Below are 26,856 nucleotides of genomic sequence, written 5' to 3' on the forward strand. Positions count from 1 at the left end.
AGTTATACTGGCCGACATGTATAGCCTATCTTGTGCTGGAAATGGCGTTAACCCCTATAACAACAACAATAATAACATTGTACGCTCTCAAACCAAAATTTAATTTCACCTTTTAGCACACGAATTCATAATCCTTTTAGAAGCCGCAATAATCTATCTTGTCAGTAATGGGCTACGTTCTAAAATAATGATTATAGTTATTATTACCACAACTACACACACCAAAAAGCATGTCGTGTGAGTTATGTCGACTTGAAATTTTTATTTATCATCATTTGTTCTCACCCCCTTTTCTCACCGAAAGGCATGGAAACAATTGACAACGCGTTAATATCCCGCATCTTTAGAAATATTATTTGCTAATATATTCGGGGGAGGGGGACATCAACAACATGAACAAAAAATTACCATATTATTGAGTTTACGTGGAATGGTTACAGTTATTCTTACACTTATTTTTGATGCCCGTGAGGCTCATTGGTCCAAGGTGCTGGCATTTTGCCCGTGAGGCTCATTGGTCCAAGGTGCTGGCATTTTGCCCGTGAGGCTCATTGGTCCAAGGTGCTGGCATTTTGCCCGTGAGGCTCATTGGTCCAAGGTGCTGGCATTTACAAGTCACCGACATCCTACCTCTCTCTGCGTTGCTTCGTTTCAGGCTCGGTCAACATGTGTACGTGAAAAAGCTTGCCAGTAGCTTCCCGTTGGTTGGTGGTCCTTCCCATGATTTTTCCGGGTTCTTCCTTCGCCATATGTAATGGCCACCATCTGTAGCCTATCATGTGCTGAAAAAGGCGTTAAGCCCACTACAACATTTTTTTTACACTTGTTGAACTTGACTCTCTCTCTCTCTCTCTCTCTGTATATATATATATATATATATATATATATATATATATATATATATATATATATATATATATATATATATACATGATTACTAGTACTGACATACAATATTAATCACTGTCAAATATTTTACAATTACAAAGTTATCATCTAGTTTATATTTATATTAAATATTTTTACATTTTGTGTTATCTTGTGAATGATTATATAGCCACAGATCCAATCTTCGTAATAATAAATAAAGCAGAACGTCTCATGCTTATTACAAAAGTGATATAAAAGTAATAGTTATACTGTTCCACTGATTTACTTTTGAAATACTGATGGCAGACGATGTAATATTACACGGATCTTATACCGTTTACAGAATCCATAAGTTTGTAATTTCAAATCAAGGCGGAATTTGTGTGTTTGAAATCTTTTCCGATTATTCCGGCCAACAGTTGAACTTCGATTGACAATTGTGCCTGTTCAGTCACCAAAACAAATACATTATTCAATAAATATTTGAATGAAAGGTGCTTTCCGAGACAAAAGCTGTGTTTAATTGGTACGTGAGACTCCAGTCTTTGAACATGAAGCTAACACACACCTCTGATTAACTGGAACCGGTTGATTTATGTAAGAGTACTTTGTTCCTAATCCAGGCATTTTCTGATTGTAAGTAAGAAAATTATTCACGATTCTGTTATATATTATCCAAAACGCTTAGAATATACAGCTGATGATGAAACCTTCTGTTCGCCTTCCTTAATTAAACAAATCATTTACAAATAAAATAAATAATTTCCACTGCGTTCTTTGTTTCCATTGCGTTAAAACTTTATACTATTGAAAATTCGGTAATGAACCTTTTTTAATGTGATAGTTTACATTTGCATACGACGATTGCATACTTTCTCAAAAAGGCACTTTTCATACAATTATTATCGTCAGTTTTAAAAATTAATTCTATTTTCTGTTGTGTAATTCAAACATATTTGCATGCATCTGATGATTAAATCTTTTTTTAAAATTCTTTTTCCAATTAAAAAATTAAAAACAAACAAAATTAATTTTCATTGTTTTTTATATTTCTAGTGCGTTCCATTTATTCATTGCGACTTTTAGTCATAACGACCTATAATTCGCTGATCTCATTCCACATCAACTAGATCTTTTAACACAGTTCGTTTACAAACCGTGAACTGTGTAGTGTTTTATCTGAAAATTTTAAAGGCCTTAATGTGTTTCTGTATGCTCCATAGCGTACGTGCTTGTTTTTCTTTAACAGATCAAAAGAATGTGGAAGGAATAAAGTAATTATTTATCACGTTCAAGGCTTGCCCTTTACTATTTGCATTTTCATTATTTTTCGGTCGGTCGTATTCAGAAGGTTCCTGGAGATGGTCCCTTTGTTTTCCTTCCGAGTATATTTCATTATGATATATACTTCCCTCCTCAGACACTAAGTCTTCCGCTTGTCCCTAACATGGTCCCTAAATTTGAGTGATCCTGGGCAAGGACCAATCTATGTCTTCTGAGGGTTATATGTGTATGAAATATTGTTTTAATCATGCTATATCGTATTTGTGTTAGGAATGGCCGTTTCATATATTTTAATTTGTATTACATTTTTTTTTACTTACGTACAATTTTTTTACAAAAAATATGGTGAAGTGTATAATAGTTGTATAAAATTATGTGTTGTATTTGTCCAGTCCTTTCTCACATAGTAACTGTATACTGTGAGAGTTGTTAGAAATCGCACAGCACTGCGTCATGGTGAACATAGCTAAATAAGAAACACTTAGCAAAGACGGTCTCATAAGTGACTTTAGCAATTATATTCTTGTCCAGCAGCTTAATTACCTACAGGATGGGGTAAATACCTAATAAAAGAGGGAGATAACTAGGTAACCAAAGGCGTCTATATTTATGAACCATGAATTACATGTTTGATACGTATTATGTTTGCAACCATGGTAGCCGAAAGGGATGCTATGAAAAATATTCGGGTCAAATCTAAGTTTTGAAGAACATTCGGATGAAAAGAAAGGAAACAATTCATTTTTAAAGTTATTTTGATATAGCATATTTCTGTATTTAAGTACACGTATTCCTTTGTAAGACAGAGGATTAGCCGAAGAAATGCAAGAGAGCAGTAATTTGTATGTATAAGATTTACGTAATTTCTCTAGTCCACTAAATGTTTCATAGTTTTTTAATCAAAACATCTCTCTCTCTCTCTCTCTCTCTCTCTTGACCAGTTGTTGACATCCCACTCAAAGATTTCCTTTCTATCACATTAATAGCGTAGCTAGTAAATTATATTATTCAGCCTCAATACTTCCTATTTTTATCAACAAGCCCTCTAGACAAGTTTTACTACGTGTCAGCTATTGAATAAACAGTCATCTCACTTTAGGTACATGTCTTGGAAGACAACTTATACAGCAATTAACTTACAAATGACAAATTCGTCCACTATCAAGTACTAACCATTTATTTCGGAGGGAAGGGTTGAAATTTTCTTTCGAACTGAAAAATTGTATTGTCTTTTTATCTCTCGTAATTTTACAATATTGGTTCTAATAATTAGATAAAAATAACACTGTGTTATTTCGCTATAAAGTAGAGCCATATACTTTTTCAGCTATGTGAGAGCTGTAAATTCCCAGGCCCCTGCATTACAAAATTAATACTCTTGTTACTGGTGAATCCCGTGCAATAAATCAATATGTCAATATTGCACTAGGTCAAGAACTCGGTCTATTGTATCATGTTACATAATCGCACAGCTAACCAAACAGAAGCATACACCGGCTTTATTTGGTAGCATAGTGGTGTGAAGAATGTATTTAATTTTGTATGCAGGAGGGAATCATTTTAGTGAAGAAGAATATATGCTAGCCTGGTTAGACTAAAGCTTCCATTGTGCAAGAGAGGCTGTCCATTCTGGTGAGAAATCGGTCTGTTCCTGGACCACTTTATTATCCATTCATACATATATATCATATGTTTTGGACGCAATTGTCGCTAACTTATAAGTGAAATATCTCCTCATTGTTCAGTACAAGTTCTTCTTGCGTTAAAAATCGTGAGTTTTAGAAATTTATAAGTGTTGTGGGGAGGGGATAGTGTAACTCTAAAGAGGTAAGGATAGAAGAATAGCTTCAACTAGGCAATATTTTCATTTATTCGTTTTATCCATTTTTTACGAGTTTAAAAATATACACATGGTTATGGGGTTTCATTTGGATTGCGGTTGGTTTCAAACGGTGATAGGGTCCATCATCTACCCCGATCGTGGCTGAAAATTGGTTGATGCTACCAAATGTTTTGTGGAGATACAAAGTACAGGTACACACCGTCGGGTAGACGTATAAGCCTGGGAAAATCAGCCTGAATCGGTTATTATCAAGGAACAGGGGAATGGTGAACAAAACATATTTACCATTTTGGAGAAGATTGGACTATTACTGTTAGAGAGCAAAGAACAATTTTCTCCGAACGAAACGGTAAAGTCGGTCCACCACACAGAAAAAGAAAATGAAAATGAAAAGCAACGAACACAGAAGTATGATAACATGTATAACTAATATTATGCCATATTCTTCAAACCTATTGAAAGCGTGCAATGGCTATATTAACAAGTATTTGAAGAGGCATGCGTACCCAAAGGATCCAAAATATGACGTCAATGTCGTTAATATCGTCCGGATGAATACATGAAAAAATCGGAAAATGAATGCAATAAAAATTCATAATGACATGAAGCAATTACTGTTACACTTAGATGAGGCAGAGAGATATTCAAACAACATAAATGTTCTGTCAAAGAGAATATATACGGAATGAATGGCAGTAATGACACTCGTGTACACTTGACTACAATACAATTGCTAGGTCATGGAAGAAAATAAAGAAGAAAAAAACTCCTCTGTGAAATATAGTTTGTTTAGGTTACATATTTCATATATTGTAGAAGTGATATTGTTGCATAAACAGTGAGCCAACTCAAATCGAATACAACTGTAATACGAGTGTGAGTTTCAAGAGTTAATCAATGTTCGCTAACAATTGCAGCACGCTTCCGGTGTTCGTTAGTCGATAGTAAAATATGTAGTTTTATTGATCGAGCGCCATCTCTGAAAAGGCACACAAGTTCATATTTTCTACGCATTATGCACTGCATTGATAAGAAACTACGAACTACTTGCTTTGGTTCAGGAGGGAGTTTCCAAATTTGCCGTTATGGAAATGAGGTCACTTTTTGTGTGAATGTCGTCACTCTCTAACCAGTCGGGAAATACAGAATTTCCTAGTTACCGGCCTCTGATATTAGCTTGCCATTATATAATGGTGGCAGCATACAGTCAACAATGAAGGAACTATGCAAGACAAATACATATCTTCAACATAACCTTGCTGTTAGACACCATATTTAGGATGAAAAAGTAACAAAACCATGTCAGTGTGTAAAAAAAAAAAAAAAACACTGCGCGTTGCGCTACGGGAATAAAAGCTGGGAAATGGATATCAACGACGTCATTGTGATTTAGTCGAATCAGTAAATGATAATACCCAAAATATTGTGTTGCGTTTTCAAAGCTGAAACAATGCACATAAAGTATTAGTGTGTATTTCTAATGCTGTTTAATAAATGTAGAAAGAAATTCAGGTTGAACATATTATCATTTCTGTCGAAACATTTGTAAAACTGGAGCTTATTTTGGGACTTGGTAATCTACGTAGAACCCATTATAATTGTCTCCGTCTATAATTATTACTCTGGGACATTTTTGTCATGTACTTCGTTAATGGGATCATCAAATAAATGTAAAGAAAATTATCACATTAACATTACCTGTAGAGAAAAACTAAAAATAATGCTAATTAAAGTCCAACGTCGGAGATCCCAAAATAAAACCCAAAATGAAACACAGTTTGATCAATCTTTAGAAACTTACTATCAATATAGACGGTATATACATATTTAATCACCTGCCACCAGAACAAGCAATTTAAAATCTTCTTTTGAGTTTTCAAAACTTCATTAAAACGACAAAGTCTCAACGATTTATACACTGTTTATTAATAACCCCCACACATGTAGTTATCAAGTCGAGCTTACTCGTCTGTAACATAAGTTACCATTATGGTTTGAGTAGAAGAACACTATGGCGTGAAGACACTCGAGAATACGCTATCTTGCGGTTTTTGAGCTGTCTTAATTTTGGTCATTTTCTGTTGAAGTTTGAGAAAGCAAAAAAAAAATTAAATTGCTTCCTTAAGTGGCAGTTGATTAAAAAGTTTTACCCAATAGTAATTACACTACTTCAATCAACGTACTCTCGACCGTTAAAATTAATTACGATGGATAGTCTCTGGTGTGCATATGTGGTCAAGATACATGGTGTCATGACCAAGAAGGACACATACATTTTATAGTCGTTTTTACTGTATTATTTGGGCTAGTCTCATTGAGGAATAGGAATAGTGTTTTGCATACACTGTTTTTTATTATTGTATAATGAACGTCAATGATACCATTACTATAAACGATAACAAAATATGTAGTTTCATTGAACCATTCAACACTAAAATGTATCCTCTCTGTTTGAATGAAGAAATACGTTGTTTTTCAACATATAGTAACAATATCCTTGCTGCTGATTTTTCTTAGGCATCACATTTTATTTCTGGCCATACGTTTTAGAATGAATATATTGCAGACTGCGCATGTGTGTGAGTTAAAAGTCAGGCTCATCCTGCTCTGAAGGTTCCGTTTCCGGTTCAATTTCTTGAGCTTCATTTATTTCCACGTCTGTCCTGTTCTGAACATATTGTATGAATTCTGGAAAAAAAAGAGTGAAAACCCGGTGGATTCGTAACGGATTGGACAAGAAACCAAAGTGCAGACAGAGGACGAGCTTGAATTTTTTTCTTCTTTTGAAATGTGAATTTTGTAATGTATTTGGTAACACTATCAGTCCAAAGTTTTTGTCGATAAAAGGAAACATTTTTTGACTCCAGAGTAACCATGGACAGTGACTTAATTTGGTCTGCAATGTTAATGAATTTGTGCACTCTGTTGTACATTAGAGAAAAACCGTCAGACTCGTGCTATATTCGTGCTGACATAGTATCTGGCTGTTTTCGATCCTTTCTCTAATAATTTTAATTTTACATACGGGCTTGCGTCCCGTTTCTGACACGTGTAAACTTTCGGGTTCATCCGATCTAATATATGAATATTATGGGGTACATCGTCAAATGTCATTTATATATCATGTTCCGTTCGACATAGCAAAATTACAGCATAGAACGATTACATTCATAATCAAATTCGAGAGGTCATTTTGAAAGTAACTCACACCTTCAGTTCAATCAATAATTTCAAACTGGGACTTCAAATTATTGCACAGATGCTGGTCAAAACCTTACAAGTTCTATATTTTCAATCACATCTTGCAAATTCCTTATTTTAAAAAGACAACAACAAGTTTTTGCAATAAAACAAGCTGAGGTATCAGTAGCGTGTTGAGAGAAGAAACATCCCCAATTAGGGAACAGTTTGAAACATCCCCAATTAGGGAACAGTTTGACACATCCCCAGTTAGGGAACAGTTTGAAGCATCCCCAATTAGGGAACAGTTTGAAACATCCCCAATTAGGGAACAGTTTGAAACATTCCCAATTAGGGAACAGTTTGAAACATCCCCAATTAGGGAACAGTTTGAAAGCGACGTCTATTTTGTCTAATGATGACAACGGATAAAAGTAGGGAGAAGTAAAGATTATACCTTCAAATGTGATTTTTCCATCTTTGCCAAACTGTATCTTTTCGACTTTTTCTTCTGCTTCTGCCTCGGTAAAATTCTCTTCTCCAATCGCCACAAGCACTTTTATCAAGTCATCTTTGGGAATTTTATTGTCAGGGAACAGTTCCTTTAAGGCGCCCACGAGCCGATCTACTTCCTTGTGACGGTTTTTGATCCAACTGGAGAACATGCTTTTAAATTCTTCAAAATCAAGTGAATGGGTGACTGAAAAAAGATGATGATACAGTCAGGAAGGTTGGTTGGTAGGTCACTTGACTGCTTGGAAGACATATAGATAAATACATAGATGGACACATGGTTAGTTGGATGGATGACTGGCTGGATACATGCATACATTTGTCATGGAATCGTATGAAAATACCTTTGTATCATATCAGACCGAAAGTATATATGAATTTCCTTGCCACTTACAGCATTACCCGAGAATGTATAGTGGTAACCATAACGATTTCAAAATATTGATTTCATTTCACTCACTGATGCACGCATAAAGCGTAATCAGAGGGGGACCCGATTTTCTCGAGTTCTCTGACAATGGAATTTGTCACGATTAGTATGTATAATGTTAATTCTATCTGTATCGTCAAAATACGTATGACTTGTCAGGAGGCCATCCATTTGTTTTAATTAATCTCCAGCTAAGATGTTGTTACGGGGAATCGTCGAACTCTCTGCGGTTTTGTAACCGGGATAGTGCAGTCCAAGGTGCTCCGATTAGAGGAACGATACTGGTTAACTCGATGCGAGGGGCCATAGGTTCTGGACCAGCTGGAATGCAGGATCTGGAAGTTTTCGATGGATCCCTCCGTAGGCTGGGACGAATAGATCACACGAGGTGATGGCTTGACCATTTGTCGGGAGCTTCGGAGCTTATTAATAGATATATCTCTTAATCATCGCTTGGATGCAACGAGATAATATCATCATCATCATATATCTATCTATCTATCTGTGTATATATATATATATATATATATATATATATATATATATATATATATATATATATATATATATATATATATATATATATATATATATATATATATATATATGAATTTGTTCTGGCTGTGCAGATTTTACTTCAGAATTAAGGGAGTTCCAAATCTATTACCTGAATATTAAACGTTATTTCGGAAGGAAGTCTAAATCGTAACATTCGAGTAATACAGTTTACTTTGGAGGAAAGGGGTTCCAAATCACTATACCAGATTATTTAATTTTACTTCGGTCGAAGGGAGTTCCACAGGGCCGGCGCCAGACCCGGTCAGACTATCTGGCTTCCTAGGCAAGGTTAGATTCTGGCGCCCCCCCCCCCGGAAAATATCAATTTCAAAATTAATGAACAATAAAATAAATTTAAAAATGCGCCCCCTGAAATCAGCGCACACAGGCGGCTGCCTAGTTTGCCTATATGGTAGCGCCGGCCCTGGAGTTCCAAATCACAATACCAGATTACTAATTTTATTTCCATCAAAGGGGTTCCAAATCACTATACCAGATTACTTAATTTTACTTCGATCAAAGGGGTTCCAAATCACTATACCAGATTACTTAATTTTACTTCGATCAAAGGGGTTCCAAATCACTATACCAGATTACTTATTTTTACTTCGATCAAAGGGGTTCCAAATCACTATACCAGATTACTTAATTTTACTTCGATCAAAGGGGTTCCAAATCACTATACCAGATTACTTAATTTTACTTCGATCAAAAGGGTTCTAAATCACTATACCAGATTACTTATTTTTACTTCGATCAAAGGGGTTCCAAATCACTATACCAGATTACTTAATTTTACTTCGATCAAAGGGGTTCCAAATCACTATACCAGATTACTTAATTTTACTTCGATCAAAAGGGTTCCAAATCACTATACCAGATTACTTAATTTTACTTCGATCAAAGGGGTTCCAAATCACTATACCAGATTACTTAGTTCCAAATCATTACACATGAGTACTGAAGACTTTGCTTTAATGCTTGTGTTCTAGATTTGTGTAGTTTTCGATCATCTGCATTTTGATAGCCTATACTGCAGTTATCATTTGCCAACAGAACAACAAAAAAATGGTTTTCAAAGTATTCATGGATTACTGCGCTTATGCATTTTGTATAAGCGTATTGCTGTTGATAAACGATTATGTCCATTTCGATGTCCTATTTCTTCCGTATAGTGCTTCCTTATTGTTGATTTGTCTATAAAACTGGCTTTATTTAATCGACTAGCAGCCACGCTCGTCTATGTTGACTCTTTATGATTTTGTTTGCGACTGGAATATGAGTATTTAGCATAGTTCTGACTGGAATATGAGTATTTAGCATAGTTCTGACTGGAGTATGAATATTTAGCATTGTTCTGACTGGAGTATGAGTATTTAGCATAGTTCTGACTGGAGTATGAGTATTTAGCATAGTTCTGACTGGAGTATGAGTATTTAGCATAGTTCTGACTGGAATATGAGTATTTAGCATAGTTCTGACTGGAATATGAGTATTTAGCATAGTTCTGACTGGAGCATGAGTATTTAGCATAGTTCTGACTGGAATATGAGTATTTAGCATAGTTCTGACTGGAGTATGAGTATTTAGCATTGTTCTGACTGGAGTATGAGTATTTAGCATAGTTCTGACTGGAGTATGAGTATTTAGCATAGTTCTGACTGGAATATGAGTATTTAGCATAGTTCTGACTGGAATATGAGTATTTAGCATAGTTCTGACTGGAGTATGAGTATTTAGCATTGTTCTGACTGGAGTATGAGTATTTAGCATAGTTCTGACTGGAGTATGAGTATTTAGCATAGTTCTGACTGGAGTATGAGTATTTAGCATTGTTCTGACTGGAGTATGAGTATTTAGCATAGTTCTGACTGGAATATGAGTATTTAGCATTGTTCTGACTGGAATATGAGTATTTAGCATAGTTCTGACTGGAATATGAGTATTTAGCATAGTTCTGACTGGAGTATGAGTATTTAGCATTGTTCTGACTGGAGTATGAGTATTTAGCATAGTTCTGACTGGAGTATGAGTATTTAGCATAGTTCTGACTGGAGTATGAGTATTTAGCATTGTTCTGACTGGAGTATGAGTATTTAGCATAGTTCTGACTGGAATATGAGTATTTAGCATAGTTCTGACTGGAGTATGAATATTTAGCATAGTTCTGAATATAATGTACACTAGATCTAGAGTTTCACTAATGTCAGCAACATTTTCTTCGGGATAAAAGAAAGCAATTGCTGGATCATTAAGAAACGACTCTTCATTATTTTTTTAAATAATCGCTTCCTATAATTTCAGCGTGATGGTCATTATTAAAGTCTCCGATTGTAATAATTTCCCTGACATCAGTACAAGGCAAACGAAGACAAAATTACCAAAGAAATGTATGTGGTAAAACTTGTAGGATAAAGTTTGATAAGGATGGATCAGAAGTTTTACAATAAAGAGACCGCGTGTAGAGACATTGATAATCAGATGAGGGAATGTCGAATGATCAACTGAGAGAGAGAGAGAGAGAGAGAGAGAGAGAGATTACCGTCTGTGTTGTTTTCATTGTAATGTTTCTTTACGTCAGTTCGGATTGGGTTCAAACCCAGGGATCTTAATACGAATATGACTCCGTCAAAATCCAATAGTCCATCCTCGCTTTTCATGTCAAACTTTTCTTGCATCCACTGAATTTCTGGTTAAAAAGCAAATTAGGAAAAGAAAATTTTAGGAATGACGAGCATTTTCCCAGGTCAATGTACCCAATCACACTCTCCTTCAATTTTATCAATTTAAAGCATAAATAATCGCATATGTCTTCTGATGACAAAGTGAATACAATCAATTTTCAACATGCGTCTCTTTTGATGATGATTTTTAGCAATGTGTTACTTTCGCAGCAATCCACTAGAAATGACACTCCCACTATTGTGCCATGCATACATCTGCAAGTCAGAAAGTTACATAACTCTTACATGAAAGGTGGCTGCAAAAGGTTTATGAACATATGCAACTTACATGATGACCACTATATGTACCAAGTTCACAACGATCAATGACTATTTGCAAGTTGCAAGTAGTATAATGATATCAGTTTTATATTTGTGTTACTGGTAGAGGTCACAGCCATCTACTCCACCCATGACTATGCAATCACATCAGGCGCGTACGAATACCAGTCCACGTGTAATCCCGCGATTGTACTACGCACCCATGCAAGCGGTTATTCATGCGGAAGAGAAGGTTTTCTGTTATCTGTTAGTACAGCAAAGTTCACTTTTGTCTAAGGATGTATTGAATCCTGTCTCCAGCGTGCCGTTCAATTATCAAAGGGAAAATAGCGATTTCTTGATTTAGCTAAGAAATGTATTATTTTGGAGTGTCTATAATTATTTCGAAGCGTATTGTACATTGCTTGGCTTCATACAATAAGTCATGAACAATTAATTCATAATGGTAATGTTGTCACACCAACTTAATTTAGAAGGGATGCGTGCACATTATTTTCCTCAGCCTTTTAACTGCAAATATGAGTTCTTTCACTTACTTATTAAATGTTATCTGTATGCTAATCGGTTACCGTGTTACATATATGATTAGGATACTGCAGGTTCGAATCTTGGAAAAATAACGACATATACTTAGCAAGGAGTAACACAAAAGCGTGAAAGGTCATTACTTGATATTGTAAAATAATGTTTCAATTCGTTTACGCTTTGTGATGAAGATGGCTTTGTTAATTGTGACAGCGAAGATAGCGAAAATCGTCACATTTAGAAAGTTACTTTCAACAGTAATATAACGATGGTATCCACGATAACTAACCAGTGGGTGGAAATTTATAAACCACTCTCTAGGTCCACATAAGAGAAAACATATCTAAGATATACAAACAATCAAAAACTGTTCAAATTATTGGATTTCATGCACATAACGGCAGTATGCGGGTTAGCGCATTATTAATTACATGAACTAATTTGATCTGACATGGACTAAAGATGCATGAGTTTATTGATTGGTATGTTACTGATTAGTCAGACTGAGCTCCTGCTTATTCACAACACTCTCGTACAGTATTTCAGACTCCTATAAATGAAGACCATAATCTACATGTTACTTAGTTCTATCCCAAACAGATAAACATTTTGCATTACTAAGTTCAACGGCATTGGAACGTAACTACTGCAAAGGGGTATGCCTTGGAAAACATGAACTATGCGGCATAAAATGTCATTAAATATAATGTAAATCACATGTGCTAGCCTTACGTACTGGTCTAATTACTCGACCATGTCTTAAGTGTGTTATCGTAGTAAAGTCGCTAATTCAGCTTTGCGGTCCATGCGGATTTGTTAGTGAATTTATGTTGCACAGGCTAAGATTCACCAAATCTATGATTGTAGAAACACCCAGCAACGTCAAAGCCATTGAAAACGACACAGAATTCTATGGAATAATAGCCAGAATGGAAGCGATTGGAGTTTCTAATCCCTGTAAAGTTAAAAACAACTATACAAAGATGTCTCAATTAGACAAATGATTTCCTTACAAATAAGTCCTCCAACTGTGACTCAACCAAGGCAACTCGCACGAGAACTTGAGATACGAATACCAAGCAGTCAAAACACCAGACATGTTTGTGATGTTAGAACTTTCCTCAGAGAGAAATAGCAGCGTAGTATCACATAAAAAAATTCATAGATGGACCAATCGGGCTAAAATAGCACAGATAGTTGCTGATAAACAAGAGCGTATTCGCCTTATAATACATACCATTTCTATTGAGCCTCCGAGAATGCAGCACAGTTATAAGTACCATGGTTAGAGCTACATAAACCTCGTGGTGCTTTGCAAGCTTTTCGGCAATTACCCTGATCGAATATTTGCCAGTTAAAGACACTGTTAAACGTCTTTCGAAGATGCGTCAAGGAAACATGTCCATGTTATAGCGCGCAGTCACCACTGTGGTTAAGATGGAAATGTTTCCCATTTAAATTTTATTATACCGCTTAACTGTGATAATGATAACGCATTTAAAATCACAGACCAGTGGATTCATTGCGATAGTGTGTGATACTGAAACGTAAAGACACTGAGATAAATAATGATTAAATCCACACAAAGTTTGCAAATATTGTTGACACGTTGAAAAAGTCATCAGCGAAGAATCATGATGGACTGTAGACAGATATACGGACGTTCAACTGCATATTGTCCCGTTAAATCCTTTCCATTACTATTATGTGTTACTCGTTGAGCAATAACCAATGTAAAGATGTATTGAATGGGGTGCTCGTGAGTGTGTTGCATTCCACGAGCGATAATCAGGATCATACCAGAAAAAAGTTCAAATAAACACACTGGTGCACTTATGTTTGGCAAGATTGAATTTCCTGCAGAAGTTACTGACATCAGTAGGTTTGAGCTAGCTAATCCTGACATCGATGCTAATGTATTTATTTGGAATAAAGGCAGCCGATTCGGCAATAAATATGTACATGCACGTAGTTTAATACTGATGTGTTATTGTTACACTGTCCGAAGTTGCGATACCATTGATACAAATTGTCCATAAATATTATACCGCTTTAGTAAGTACGAGGGCAGAACATTTACACACATACTTTGCATGCATGTATGTTGTACCCATCAGCTACTTGACTAGCATAACCTTGACTTAGTGGAATCAGCAGAAAGCTGTGAGCTCACTGTCATATCAGAACCTGGTAGACTTGTTCTGAATTTCACAGCAGTGCAACAAAAATTCAAAGTGCTATATATCATCTATGCAGACTTCGAATGTCGCAACATACCAGTGGGATGCACCCTACGTTCAGCGAATTACAACGCAAATAGCTGGAGAAGGTATACTGCAGTCAAATGTGACGGGCAAATCGAGCCACCATTGTTGTATCGTGGCCAGGACTCAATTAAGGTGTCTCGTAAATCCTTCAAGGTTACGGGAAAATGTATCATACAACAGCTCTTTCCTCCGCATACATAATTATAACTAATGATGAAACACGCACGTTTTCAGTGGCCACTGATTCCTGGATCTGTGTTGGCCCCTTTGACATTGATGCATGTACTCGTGATCGTGTCACATTACTGGTGCGAACAGAAGAGCCTCCAACAATGCACACAGTGTACAGTTGCGAAGTTACCAAAGTGCAACATGAATTCATGTAGTACTTTGGAACATATGTGGGTATGATGATCTCCTGATTATGCAAGGAGTCTCGGCAGATCAAAGGCACCAAAAAAGGTAATCCCCAGCAACATGAAAAAATGCATTACGTTTAGACTGGGTCTAAAGATTAAATCTAAATCACCAGTCTATATGCTAACCAGGAAATGAGTTTACCCATACGACTACATGAGCGAGTAGGACAAAGCTTCTTAAACTCAGTTACCACCCGTTGAGGCATTAAATTCGTCGTTGTCTCATGGCGATATTTCTGCCAACGAATATGAACACACAGAGTCCTGTCCGCATTCAAATATAAAAATATGTGTGACTATCATGATATATATATATATATATATATATATATATACATATACATATATATATATATATATATATATATATATATATATATATATCTGTGTGTGTGTGTGTGTGTGTGTGTGTGTGTGTCTTACTGCTCGCGGCTGTCTGTGTCGTGGAAGATCTTCGATGGTGGATTCATTGCCGTGCACAGTAAAATACCAACACTAAAGCTTACAGAGCCTACATGTGTTTCCGCGTCTGTGTTGGGCTTATCTAGAGTTTAATTACAATACGGCAGCAAAATCAAGATGCTGTACACCAACATAGACTCGTTGTTGATGCATATCACCGGCGACTTATATGTTGACATGGGTGAGGCGTTGCTGAGAAATGATCTTGATACTAGCGTGTCTCTGAAAGATAATCCACGTTTTAGTAATGAACATGTAAAGGTTGCTTGTAAGTTAAGAGACGAGTCCTCGGGTAAACCTATCGAACAATATGTAGGACTGTGCCCCAAAATATATTTGATTGTGGTCAGACTTCTCTGCTGTCTCGCCTCCAAAACAATCAAGAAGGCGAAAGGAGTCTCATGCGTGCTTATGCAGAAGGATCTTCGGCACGAAATGTATGTGGAGTGCATGTGAAATGACTGCAGACATGCTGTGAATTCGCTAACCGCAAATCAGACCCGGTCTAAGAAACATTGTATGGGTGTTTGTTGTTCCACTAAAATAAGTTTTTCCCCTTTTGACACCAAACGGTCGATTTTCCCTGATGGAATCACCACTTACGTCTACGGCATGCGCATACAAAACAATACATCTTGACAGTAGTTCTATTTTCGCGAGAGCAACTTGCAAATCCTCTCGTGCAAATTGTCTACCGGGAGGCCTTTGTCTCGCCAAAGGGTAATGTGTTGGTTGTCTCGGAGTAACAATCCGATCCGAGATAGTTAATACATTAATGGACCATACGGGATCAGTAACTCGACGTTGTCCACCTTCTAACTCTTCCAGTGCATACATGCACAAAACGAAATTGTTTACGAGTGCGTCTAACGGTTGTGGTTGTGAAAGCATTTTGTATGTAACGGTGACAGTCTTCTGTCGAATCTCCACATCCGCTAGCTTTAATCCAATTATACATGTGGATTCATAATCAGAGCTAATATAACTGATAGAAACTGAGTTACCCAGTTGTGATAAAGCTCTAGATTGCTATCTCTCCGAGACCCCGTTAATAATTCCTGAGCGTTCTGATGTCCGAATAACCGTTCCGCAAGTGTATAGTTACATCGTTTCATTATAGACTGACTATTCGCGCTGTATATTAACATATCCAACACGAACCGCATATTACGTTTTCTTAACAATGCAGCAACGGATCTGAGAAATTCTTTTCCCGAGTCCACTTGCAACAGCCAGGGTTCTGTTAGTGGTCAGCGTGTTTTAATACTTTTAAACGCACCAGCGACACTAGCAGAATGTTAAGACGTTAACGCCTCCGCTTCTTTGTATCCACTGGTGACATCTATAACAGTTAACGCGTACTTGAATGTGAGTCCACGTGTTGAAGAAACAATAGGTCAGACTCAGGAACATTGCTGAGTGTTTTCATATTAAACCATCCACTGGAAATTTCCTTGCGATAATTTTTCTTTGGCTAACCATGCTTGAGCAACCCCATGTCGAACCAATATGCTAACATTTTGCTGCTAAAGCACTGCACGCTTTTGAACGTTCACCAATCCCTCAAAAGCTTTTTGAGTTTACCTCTTTACTTCGAAAGTACGCTTAGTAGTTTATGAAGTACCTATTGACATTCATGGACTCTCGACCGCCCGACAACACAACCCAGATGTCGTTTTGACCAAATTTGCCACCAAAGCGGACATGACTAGTTTATCAGCTGGGTTGTTGTCGACCCGGTGAGCTTGTCATTTTCGAAGACCAAACAGGGAAACTATAATTTATAACGTGAATATTTAAGAAAGTGTTTTGAAGCTGCGAGTCGCCCTAGCGAAACCTTGTAGATCGCGGTTATCACGAATTACACTGAGGTAGCCGAGGATGAGGTGAAACAATGCATGGATGCATACGCAGAATTTCTGCCACCAACATGCATAGTAACCGGATGGTTACAGATCAATTAAATATTAGCCACAGTGGGAATATTACAACCCGAGGAAGAGGAGAACGCCAGAACATATGGTCGACTTAACCTGTGCTATTGTGCATATTTTGGATGATATTGAATCTCACATATTAATAGTGCTAGAGTCTGGAACGTATTTATTCATCTTAAGATTCTTTCATCACAGGTATATATATATAGTACAAGTATAGTCTGTTTTATAAGCCTTAAGTACCATCAGACGTGATGACAATATTAAACATCTATGACTTATTAAATATAAGTACAATTAATCGCCGGAGATGTAATTCAGTACAGTACTTATTCAACAGGCTCCTCAACTATCTTTATTGTTTGTGTTTAAGATTAGATTTATCATTACATATAAGTGATGTATTCTGACCGCGGTGATGAGAATTTGCCGACTACATTCTGGGCCTGCTGACAGCACATGCTAACATTGATACTGATTTCTTTCCACTTGTTAATGAATATCTGCATCAGATTATTGTTATCTAACCCTTGTATACACTGAAATATAATCTTGTCAAACAGAAATTGATAGTTGAGACTACTTTGATGCACAGATACCAACAAGAGGTCAGCTTGGTATTGTAGCATGCAAAAATGCTGGGTCACTGACTTCACAACTAGGTGTGAAAACAGAGATTGTTTCTCCAACAATGAAATAATATTCACGGAAAATCGACCCCTGTTGTATTTCCAGATAAGTATGTTACACCAACAATGACTGGGCCAGGAAAATAATACTTAGTCGACTGATATTCAATAAGGATACATTCATCCGTGTGGTTATGATGAGAACGACCGTTTCAGACACTGATTCTAAGTGAACGTCATGTCCCAGAACACACATTGTTTTTATGGAAATTTAAATATTCTGCAAGTACATAATTTCTATGATTGCATGGCAGTTGTCCAAGTAAAAAAGGGTACATGTAATTGGTTAGAAGTGCGTTTGCATGTTGTACATAACTAAGGACAGCATGTCCAGCAATTACACTTCGCGATCACTTTATTAATAAAAGAACGACGATAGACCTTCAATGTTACCGATGCGAGAAAATAATTGACGCGGAACAACAGCTGCAAGATGAAATAGCCTAGAGATTCACTGTAATTGTAAACTACATACGCTTGTGTGAAGTTGTGGGTTTTATATACGGCATCGCCACAGCAGCCACCGTTGGTCTGGGTGTGGTAAGAATCACGACTACGTTAACTATTTAGGCGCACGAATAGGAGTCGGTGTGACTGGCGGTGCTAGTAGAATAATCATGTCACGGCTGCATTCGCGATAACGTGTCTGTAGGGAACATTTCGCGGCAACACACTGTAGTCTCAATACATTTACCGACCTGTACCTCATGACTACTGAGGATAAAACGATTAACATTGCTGAGATCGACGCCGTGTTGGCGAAAATGGCAAACCAACGCCAACGCCAAGTCTGAGCGTTTATAAGACACAGTGGGATAGTGGATTTACAGGCAGTGAAAGTCTAGACAACATTTGCTTGTTTGCTAGTACAAGCTAGTTTCAGGATTTGTAACCATATTCATCGCTGGCGTGATTTCGCAATTGAGTCATTGACAGTAGTAGCATGATAACTATAAGGCCCCGTAGCGGACAAATGCTGGTCCAATGAGAAAGTTGCAGTTGAAATTTCGATGTCATATGTCGAGAAATCCAATATCACGTGTTGTATCAAATTGCATGTCCTTAAATTTCCATTTTCTAGATCGAGATTTTAGATTTTTACGATGAATTATAGAGTGGAGGTTTAAAGTTCTATTTCCTATGACGGCGTTTTACAGTGTATATTTTGAATTACACAGCAGTGGTTGAAATTCCAATATCATATGTCGAGAATCCCTAATTGACACGTTGTATGTAACTGTTTGTGATGAAAGTTCTGTTGATATGAACTAAGAAAGACAACTGTTACTCTCTATTCTGTAGTGGTCTTGAAGGAGTTACCTTCGTGTGTGTTGATTAAACACGTGACTTGTGTATTCGTCTACGAGCTATTCTTTTGAAGATATCACCACTTATGATGATACAAGCATGCTATCAACATGGTGGCAGCGGTGAACGCATATCCTGATAACGTCTGCAACGTTGATTTTCGCTGGATAAACGCACAGAGTTGAAGAAACTCCGAAAATTTGACCAAGCCAGGTCGCGAAAATAGATCACATTTAATTGAACATTCGTCCCGATTTGATTCGTTCGACATGGCGGACTCGTTAAAGCCACCTGGGACTTTAGATATTACTGAAGGAAACATAAGTGAAAACTTCAAGAGATGGAAGCGACAGATAGAAATATATTTGACCGCTAGTGGTTCCCAAAACAAAGACAAGACCGTTCGAACCAGCATCATTTTACACTGTGCAGGACCGAAGATAATTGACATTTATGACCAGTTTGTATGGGCAAATCAAGATGACAAAAACGATCCAGACAAAGTTCTGCAACAGATTGAAGCCTACTGTAATCCACGGAGGAATGAAGTTCTTGAAACCCACAGGTTCTGGTGTGTGAAATATGATGACTTTACATCGTTCGAACATTTCCTTACCGAAGTTAGGAGAAGAGCAGAGTCGTGCAATTTCAAAGAAAAAGACAGAATGATAAGAGATAAAATTGTACTCAGCACAAGTGGTAAGCTCCAAGAATTGTTGTTGAGAGAAGAAAAACTTGAACTTGACAAGTGTCTTCAAACTTGCCGAGCATTTGAACAGTCAAATAGACATGTGCAATAAATCAGACAAGACAAAGTACATGATTCGGTGAACAAAGTTGATAACGCGAAACCACGATCACAAGCAGGTGTATCTGGTACTGGATTGGTAAGACCGAAACTTAAGTGCGGTTTCTGTGGACTGTTTCATGAACGAAGCAAAGAAAAATGTCCAGCCTGGGGAAAGAGATGTAACAACTGTGGTGTAAAGAACCATTTCAAATCATGCTGCAAGAAAGTGCAAACAGTTGACCAAAATGACAAGCCCGAAGAAGCTACAGAAGAAGAATTCTGGCTTAACTACATTGACAGTTCGATCAATTCAAAGGCAAAAGCCAAAATGATTGTAAATGACTGTGATGTAACATTTCACATTGACACTGGGGCCCAGGTAAATACAATCCAACAGAGATTTGTCCGAAAATCTCAGAGAATACAGAAAGTGTCACATCTCAGAATGTGGAACAAGTCAACAGCGAAATCCTTAGGGGAGGCAACTCTGACAGTGACAAACCCAGTGAACAATGAAACTTATAACGTAACTTTTGTAATTGTGCCAAATGAGCTAGATTGCTTGCTAGGTTTGAAAGCGGTTCAAGAACTGAAACTGGTCACAATTAACACCGATAATTTTATCGGAAGCGTCAAACGCCACCTCGGAGATCTTGGTGAAGTGAACCTCAGACTCACAGATGATGCAAAACCCAGGGCATTGCCAGCTCGCAACATACCGCTGGCAGTGAGAACTGAGGTGAAAGAACAAATTGACCTACTGACAGAACGCGGCATTTTAATACCAGTTACAGAACCAACTGAATGGGTTAGCCAGATGGCAATTACAAAGAAGAGCAATGGATCGTGGAGGATATGTTTAGATCCTCAACCGCTGAACAAAGTGTTAGTGAGAGAACGATATAGACTTCCAACTTTTGATGACGTAGTTCCAGGATTACATAATGCCAAAGTATTCACGAAACTCGATGTGCAAGAAGCATATTGGCATATTAGACTTGATGAAAAATCCAGTCTACTTACTACTATGATAACACCGTTTGGAAGATACAGATGGGCTCGACTACCGTTCGGACTGAATGTATCCAGTGAAATATTTCAGCGGAAACTGAATGAAGCTCTTAGCGACCTTGAAGGCATATTTACAATTGCGGATGATATTATCATCGTTGGTTGTGGTGATAATGAAATAGCAGCTCAGAAAGACAATGATGAAAAGCTGGCAAAGCTTTACAAACGCTGTGAAGAGAGGCACATTGTTTTGAATGAAGGAAAGAAGGATATGGGCCCTGAAATCACTTTCCATGGACACAGAATCACGCCACAAGGTATCAAGCCAGATAACGATAAAATCAAAGCTGTTCTTGAAATGATTGCTCCGACGGACGTTACTGAAATCAAACGATTTTGTGGATTGGTACAGTATATGGCTAAATTTGTGCCAAATCTGTCTGAGACTCTTGAACCATTGAGAAACCTGACTAGAAAGAACACACCGTGGAAATGGACAAAACAATGCACGGAAGCTTTTGAAAGAGTGAAACAACTGTTAAAGCAAACAGATGTGTTAGCAATCTACGATCCAAATAAGGACTTGGTACTACAAGTTGATAGTAGTAAAGATGGCCTAGGAGCTGCTCTGCTGCAAGATGGACACCCACTTGAGTTTGCATCAAGATCTTTGAAACCAGCTGAAAGGAACTGGGCACAAATAGAAAAAGAAGCGCTTGCAGTATTGTATGGGCTAGAGAGGTTCGATCAGTACACATATGGTCGCCCAGTGATTGTTGAAAACGACCATAAACCTCTGGAAACCATCCTGAAGAAACCACTCAGTCAAGCACCAAAGCGGCTACAAGACATTCTAATGAAGATGTTTAGATACAATGTTACGTTTCGGTACGTCAAAGGATCTGAATTAATCATTGCGGACACACTAAGTCGTGCTTATAGTTTGTCAGATGACACTGAACTGACTAGGCTGAAAGTATGTGAGGTCGAAATGTTTGATAAAATTCCGGATGCGCGAATTACAGAAATCAGGAGAGAAACTGCCAAAGACACAACTTGTCAGTTGTTGATTGACCGTATTATAGAAGGATGGCCCAAAAACAAAAATGACCTAAAGCCCGAAGTGAGACCTTATTTCTCTATCAGAGACACACTGAGCTTTTATGACGGTATAATACTGAAAGGGGAAGCTGTTTTAATTCCAAAAGCTTGGAGAGGACAAATTAAAGAACGTTTACATAGTGCCCACCTTGGCTTTGACAGTATGGTTAGGAGAGCACGAGGAACCGTTTTCTGGCTGGGAATGAATCAAGAAATAAGACAATTAGCAGACAATTGTGAACACTGCATGGAGAGAAAGCCAAAACTCCAGAAAGAGCCCCTGCGGCAACATGATGACGGCAACTACCCATGGGAGAAAATTGGGTTAGACTTGTTTGAAATACAGGGTAGAAACTATTTGCTGGCGATTGATTATTACTCAGATTTTATAGACGTTGATTTACTCACCACAACATCATCAAGTCAAGTCATTATCAAACTCAAGAAGCAGTTTGCGCAATTTGGAATACCTAGAATAATCATCAGCGATGGTGGACCACAATTTACGTCTGACGAATTCAGTCAGTTCACGAAACAGTGGGGCATTCAACATCACGTGACTTCTCCTCATCACCCAAAGTCAAATGGCAAAGCCGAAGCCGGTGTGAAGATTATAAAAGGCATGATGGTTAAATGCCTGAACTCTAGGACTGATCAGTACGAAGCACTGCTAGAACTAAGGAATACTCCAAGACAGGACACTGGTCTAAGTCCGGCCCAAATGATGTTTGGGAGAGAAACAAGATCAATGCTACCTTTGGTTCAAAAGAAGTCGCCCAGAAACAAGAAGCGAGATGCTAGGAAGGACTGTATCAAGAAAAGTTATGACCGCAGTGCTAGAATTAAACTAAAACTTGAAAACAGTCAGCCTGTATATTTCCGACACAAACCAGATAAACCCTGGAGAAAAGGTGTTATTACAGAATCAAACGACCGAAACTGTATTGTAACTTCAACGGATGGTGTTCAATACAAGAGAAATAGTGAACACATAAGACCGACATCAATCCCAGTACAAATCCGCGATAAATCACCGGAAAGAACAACTGTACAGGAGCAAACGGCTGACACGCATGTAAAGGAACCTGATCAGAGGCGTCCCGTACCAGAGTCGACATGCCTGGAATCAGCGACTACACCAGTTATAAGACCCAGGCGCGAAGTGAAGACGCCAACCTATCTCAAAGACTATGTGAGGTTTTGAGTCAGTTTTATGCAGTTGTGAGGGACATAATAATCCCCTGTAGTGATCTAGAAATGTTTTCAAGTGTTACAGTTATTGTTAGCTAAATTAGTTGAATTTATTTGCATTGCATTTTGATGACTGCATAGTATAAAATCCTGTCTTCTTTAAATCATTTTCAGTTAAAGTCTAGTCAATAATATTTATCTAAGTCAAAAAATCCAAAGCCAGTACTTTTTGTAACTGTAAATTTTATAACCTGTTAACTTGTTCATAAATTGATGTTTTGTTTAGATCTCAATTAGTTTCGTTAGAGAAAAAGGGATGTTGATATGAACTAAGAAAGACAACTGTTACTCTCTATTCTGTAGTGGTCTTGAAGGAGTTACCTTCGTGTGTGTTGATTAAACACGTGACTTGTGTATTCGTCTACGAGCTATTCTTTTGAAGATATCACCACTTATGATGATACAAGCATGCTATCAACAAGTTCCATTTCATATGTACAGTATTTAGATTTCATGTGTTGAATTAAACTGCAACGAGAAGCAACCTCCTTGTTTAAAAATAACGCGGTCCGGTCACGAGAGCGACCTGTAGCGAAGACATTCATAGTAATTCTCGACCTGTGAATGGTAACTTTCAAACTGTAAATGCATGAAATGTAATGGCGCCTCATAATTGAATACACAAATGATGTATCTTAATTCTCGATATTATTTTGAATTTCTTTAAACTGGACCTTGTGTAATCTTACTTTTAACACCAACACATCATTTCACCATATAACAAATAACAGTTCTAACAAGCACAATAAAATATCCAATCACCGCTGTGTAATTTATCAGATACAATCAAAACACTCAACATACAAAATGGAACTTTCAGCAAAATCAATGTGGTTCAACATTAGAATTTCAACAACCGCCAAGTTAGAATGTACAATCTAAAAACTCGACATTGGGTTCCGAATTTTTAACCAATGCTGTGTAATTCAAGACATGATATCTAAATACTCATCGTGTGAAATGGAACTTTCAACAAACTCCTTGAACCAGTACGTAAATTAGGAATTCTCGAAGTATGACATTGAAATTCCATCCACCGCCGTGTAATTCAAACGACACAATCTAAAACTTCGCCATAGAAAATATAGATTTCAGCTACTATTGTTTAATTCAACATATACAGTCTAAAATCTCTACCTAGAAAATGGAACTTTAAGGACAAGCTTTTTTGATACAACACGTAAAATTGGAAATCTGGACATATGACCCTAAAATTTCAACGGCAACGTTCTGATTGTACCACCCTTTGTCCACAACGACGCCTCATAGATAACAGCAGTTCTGTTGCTTACTGATCTAGCATCATGGCAATGGTTTGCCCATGGGCACACATGTATATTCGTCTGCCGTGAGGTCAAGTTCATGGGGAACGTAGAAGGATTTTATCTAGATCAGTCAAAATAATATAAAATCCGCTGTTATTTTACTACTTGCACACACGATTTTCTCTTAGACTGGATTCAACTACAGAACCAAAAACGCAATTACTCTAAAACAAAATTTGTGAGAGCAAAGTGATTTGTTGACCTGCGCATCTTCAAAAATGACGACTGTCATGGCAATCCATTGAAAACCATTGGATGTGTTGTATTGATAAAATTCTGCAATACGTTACATCGGGCTCAAGAAGTCAAAATGAGCGATAACTTTAACATACATTGTCAGATAATAATCATGAGAGAGAGAGAGAGAGAGAGAGAGAGAGAGAGAGAAAGAGAGAGAGAGAGATGTCTGATTATGCATAATTTGTAATTGTTAATCTCAGACAAGGCCCAAACAGGAAATTTAAATTTACGGTGTTAGAAACAGTTTCCGACAAAGAAGGTTAGGCATATCAGTTGTAAGGGTTCTAAGTATCTTTCCTTTTAAAATCCATATCAATAATAATTAAGTTTCTCTCAGTTACTTAAAATGTTGTGATGCTGCTCTTTCTTTTACGTTGGATTTATTAAATAGACAGATTCTGTCCCTCGTTAAGGCAGGGCACTGGATTCATGGTTCATTGGTTGCTGCTCGACTTTGCCTGGGATGAGAATCACCAAATTGTTAGATAATACGGGGCTTTATAATCACTTCATTGTGTTTAAAAAAAAAATACCTTCTTGGGTGAACTCCTCTTGCTCGTTCTGTAAAATTCAAGATATGAACAAATTACATTATAAACCGACCAGTGTATGTGTGTGTGTGTGTGTTAAAAACAAACTTCAGTTCCCCAAATAGGTTGAGAATAATATTATGAATCTGGTTAGCATTTAAAAATTACTATATTCATTACATTAGTTGAACGAAATAAATTATCTTAAACAAAAGTATTCAAAAAATCCTATACCCCACCCCGAAAATTAAATGGTACATACCTTATCGATCCTTTCTAAAAAAATTCAGTGTGATAGAACACATTCTAAGCGTACTGAATTTTACCACTGATATGAACAAACAAGTTAAAAATATTGAACTTCTCTTACATAAACGATAGACAAAAACAAATTCCTTGCATTTTTAGAATTTTTGTATACATTCATATAAGTGTGTATGTATGTGTGCTTGCATGTCTGCCTGTCTGCACGTCCACATGTTGGGATGTAGGCAGACAGGCTGATATAAGTTGGTGGGTTGGTAGAAGAGACAGGGAAGTTCTAGAGCTGCAAATAAATAAAAGAGAAAGTAACCACAAACATTAACATTTTCAGAAAATATGTAAGAAATATTTCGGAATCAGAAGAAGTGTCTTAATTTAGTCCACCCCACAGACTAATTAATACGTTGACGCCAATAGTCAATAATTCCCACCTATCGTAGCATATCATTGCATGCATTTTGTTGAGAAACAAAAACAAATGCTGATATTTCAAAGTGGTAATAATATTAATAATCTAATTATGAATAACGAATAACTTACCATTTTGAAGCTCTGTTCGCTCTGTTTTCAATGAGGAATATTTCCGACATGCGATGCTTCGCTTGTTTCTTACACTGTACAATATTTAACGTCAAGTCTTTTCCCGTGTTTATTCATGCTTTCACCCCTTTTCTAACCGCCATTGAAATGTTATTGTATAACCTCACTTCCCCGAACTTACTGAATCGGTTGCTCTGGTGAAACTTGAAATCACGCCAATCAAGAGTAAAATCAAGTGTACACACCCTCACGCTGGTCACGTAAACCTACGTGAGGTGAATGCTTCAAACACCATGACCTAACGGAACGCTAACTATGATCTAGATTGGGTTTGTGTTGAACACATGGTTGTGTGTATACGGTATTTAACAAACTTTGTACTTAACAACATACGAGAAAGCGATCCAATAGCAGGTGTAGTTTGTCAAAAGACAAAAGAACGAACGAACCGTAGAAGCTTAGTTGTCTTCACAGTTTATCTCCATGGTAGGATGTATCAGTTTTGCCATGTTAT

The 26,856-nt window shown here is 37.2% G+C and overlaps 1 protein-coding gene across 1 annotated transcript; it reads right to left on the reverse strand.

Moving 5' to 3' along the window:
* Positions 1–4,402: 4,402 nt before the first annotated feature.
* On the reverse strand, positions 4,403–26,490 carry LOC149783126 (uncharacterized). The gene is made up of 5 exons (XM_089933072.1): positions 26,343–26,490; positions 25,542–25,569; positions 11,221–11,367; positions 7,635–7,877; positions 4,403–6,685 (listed from the first exon to the last, which is right to left on the reverse strand). Exons 1-5 carry the CDS (start codon positions 26,343–26,345, stop codon positions 6,582–6,584), a joined length of 525 nt encoding a protein of 174 aa, XP_089789198.1. The 5' UTR covers positions 26,346–26,490; the 3' UTR covers positions 4,403–6,581.
* Positions 26,491–26,856: the final 366 nt, after the last annotated feature.

The sequence above is a fragment of the Sinohyriopsis cumingii genome, chromosome 14, assembly GCF_028554795.1.
Source record: "Sinohyriopsis cumingii isolate HCF-2022 chromosome 14, ASM2855479v2, whole genome shotgun sequence".
NCBI classification, from domain to species: Eukaryota; Metazoa; Mollusca; class Bivalvia; order Unionida; family Unionidae; genus Sinohyriopsis; species Sinohyriopsis cumingii.

Bases quoted from the DNA above. Each gene is read 5' to 3' on its own strand.
- LOC149783126 (XM_089933072.1), bottom strand. The intron at 7,878-11,220 runs GTAATCTCTCTC...ATCTTTTTTCAG, and splicing joins CAATGAAAACAACACAGACG to TCACCCATTCACTTGATTTT. The intron at 6,686-7,634 runs GTATAATCTTTA...TTTTTTTTCCAG, and splicing joins TGGAAAAATCACATTTGAAG to AATTCATACAATATGTTCAG.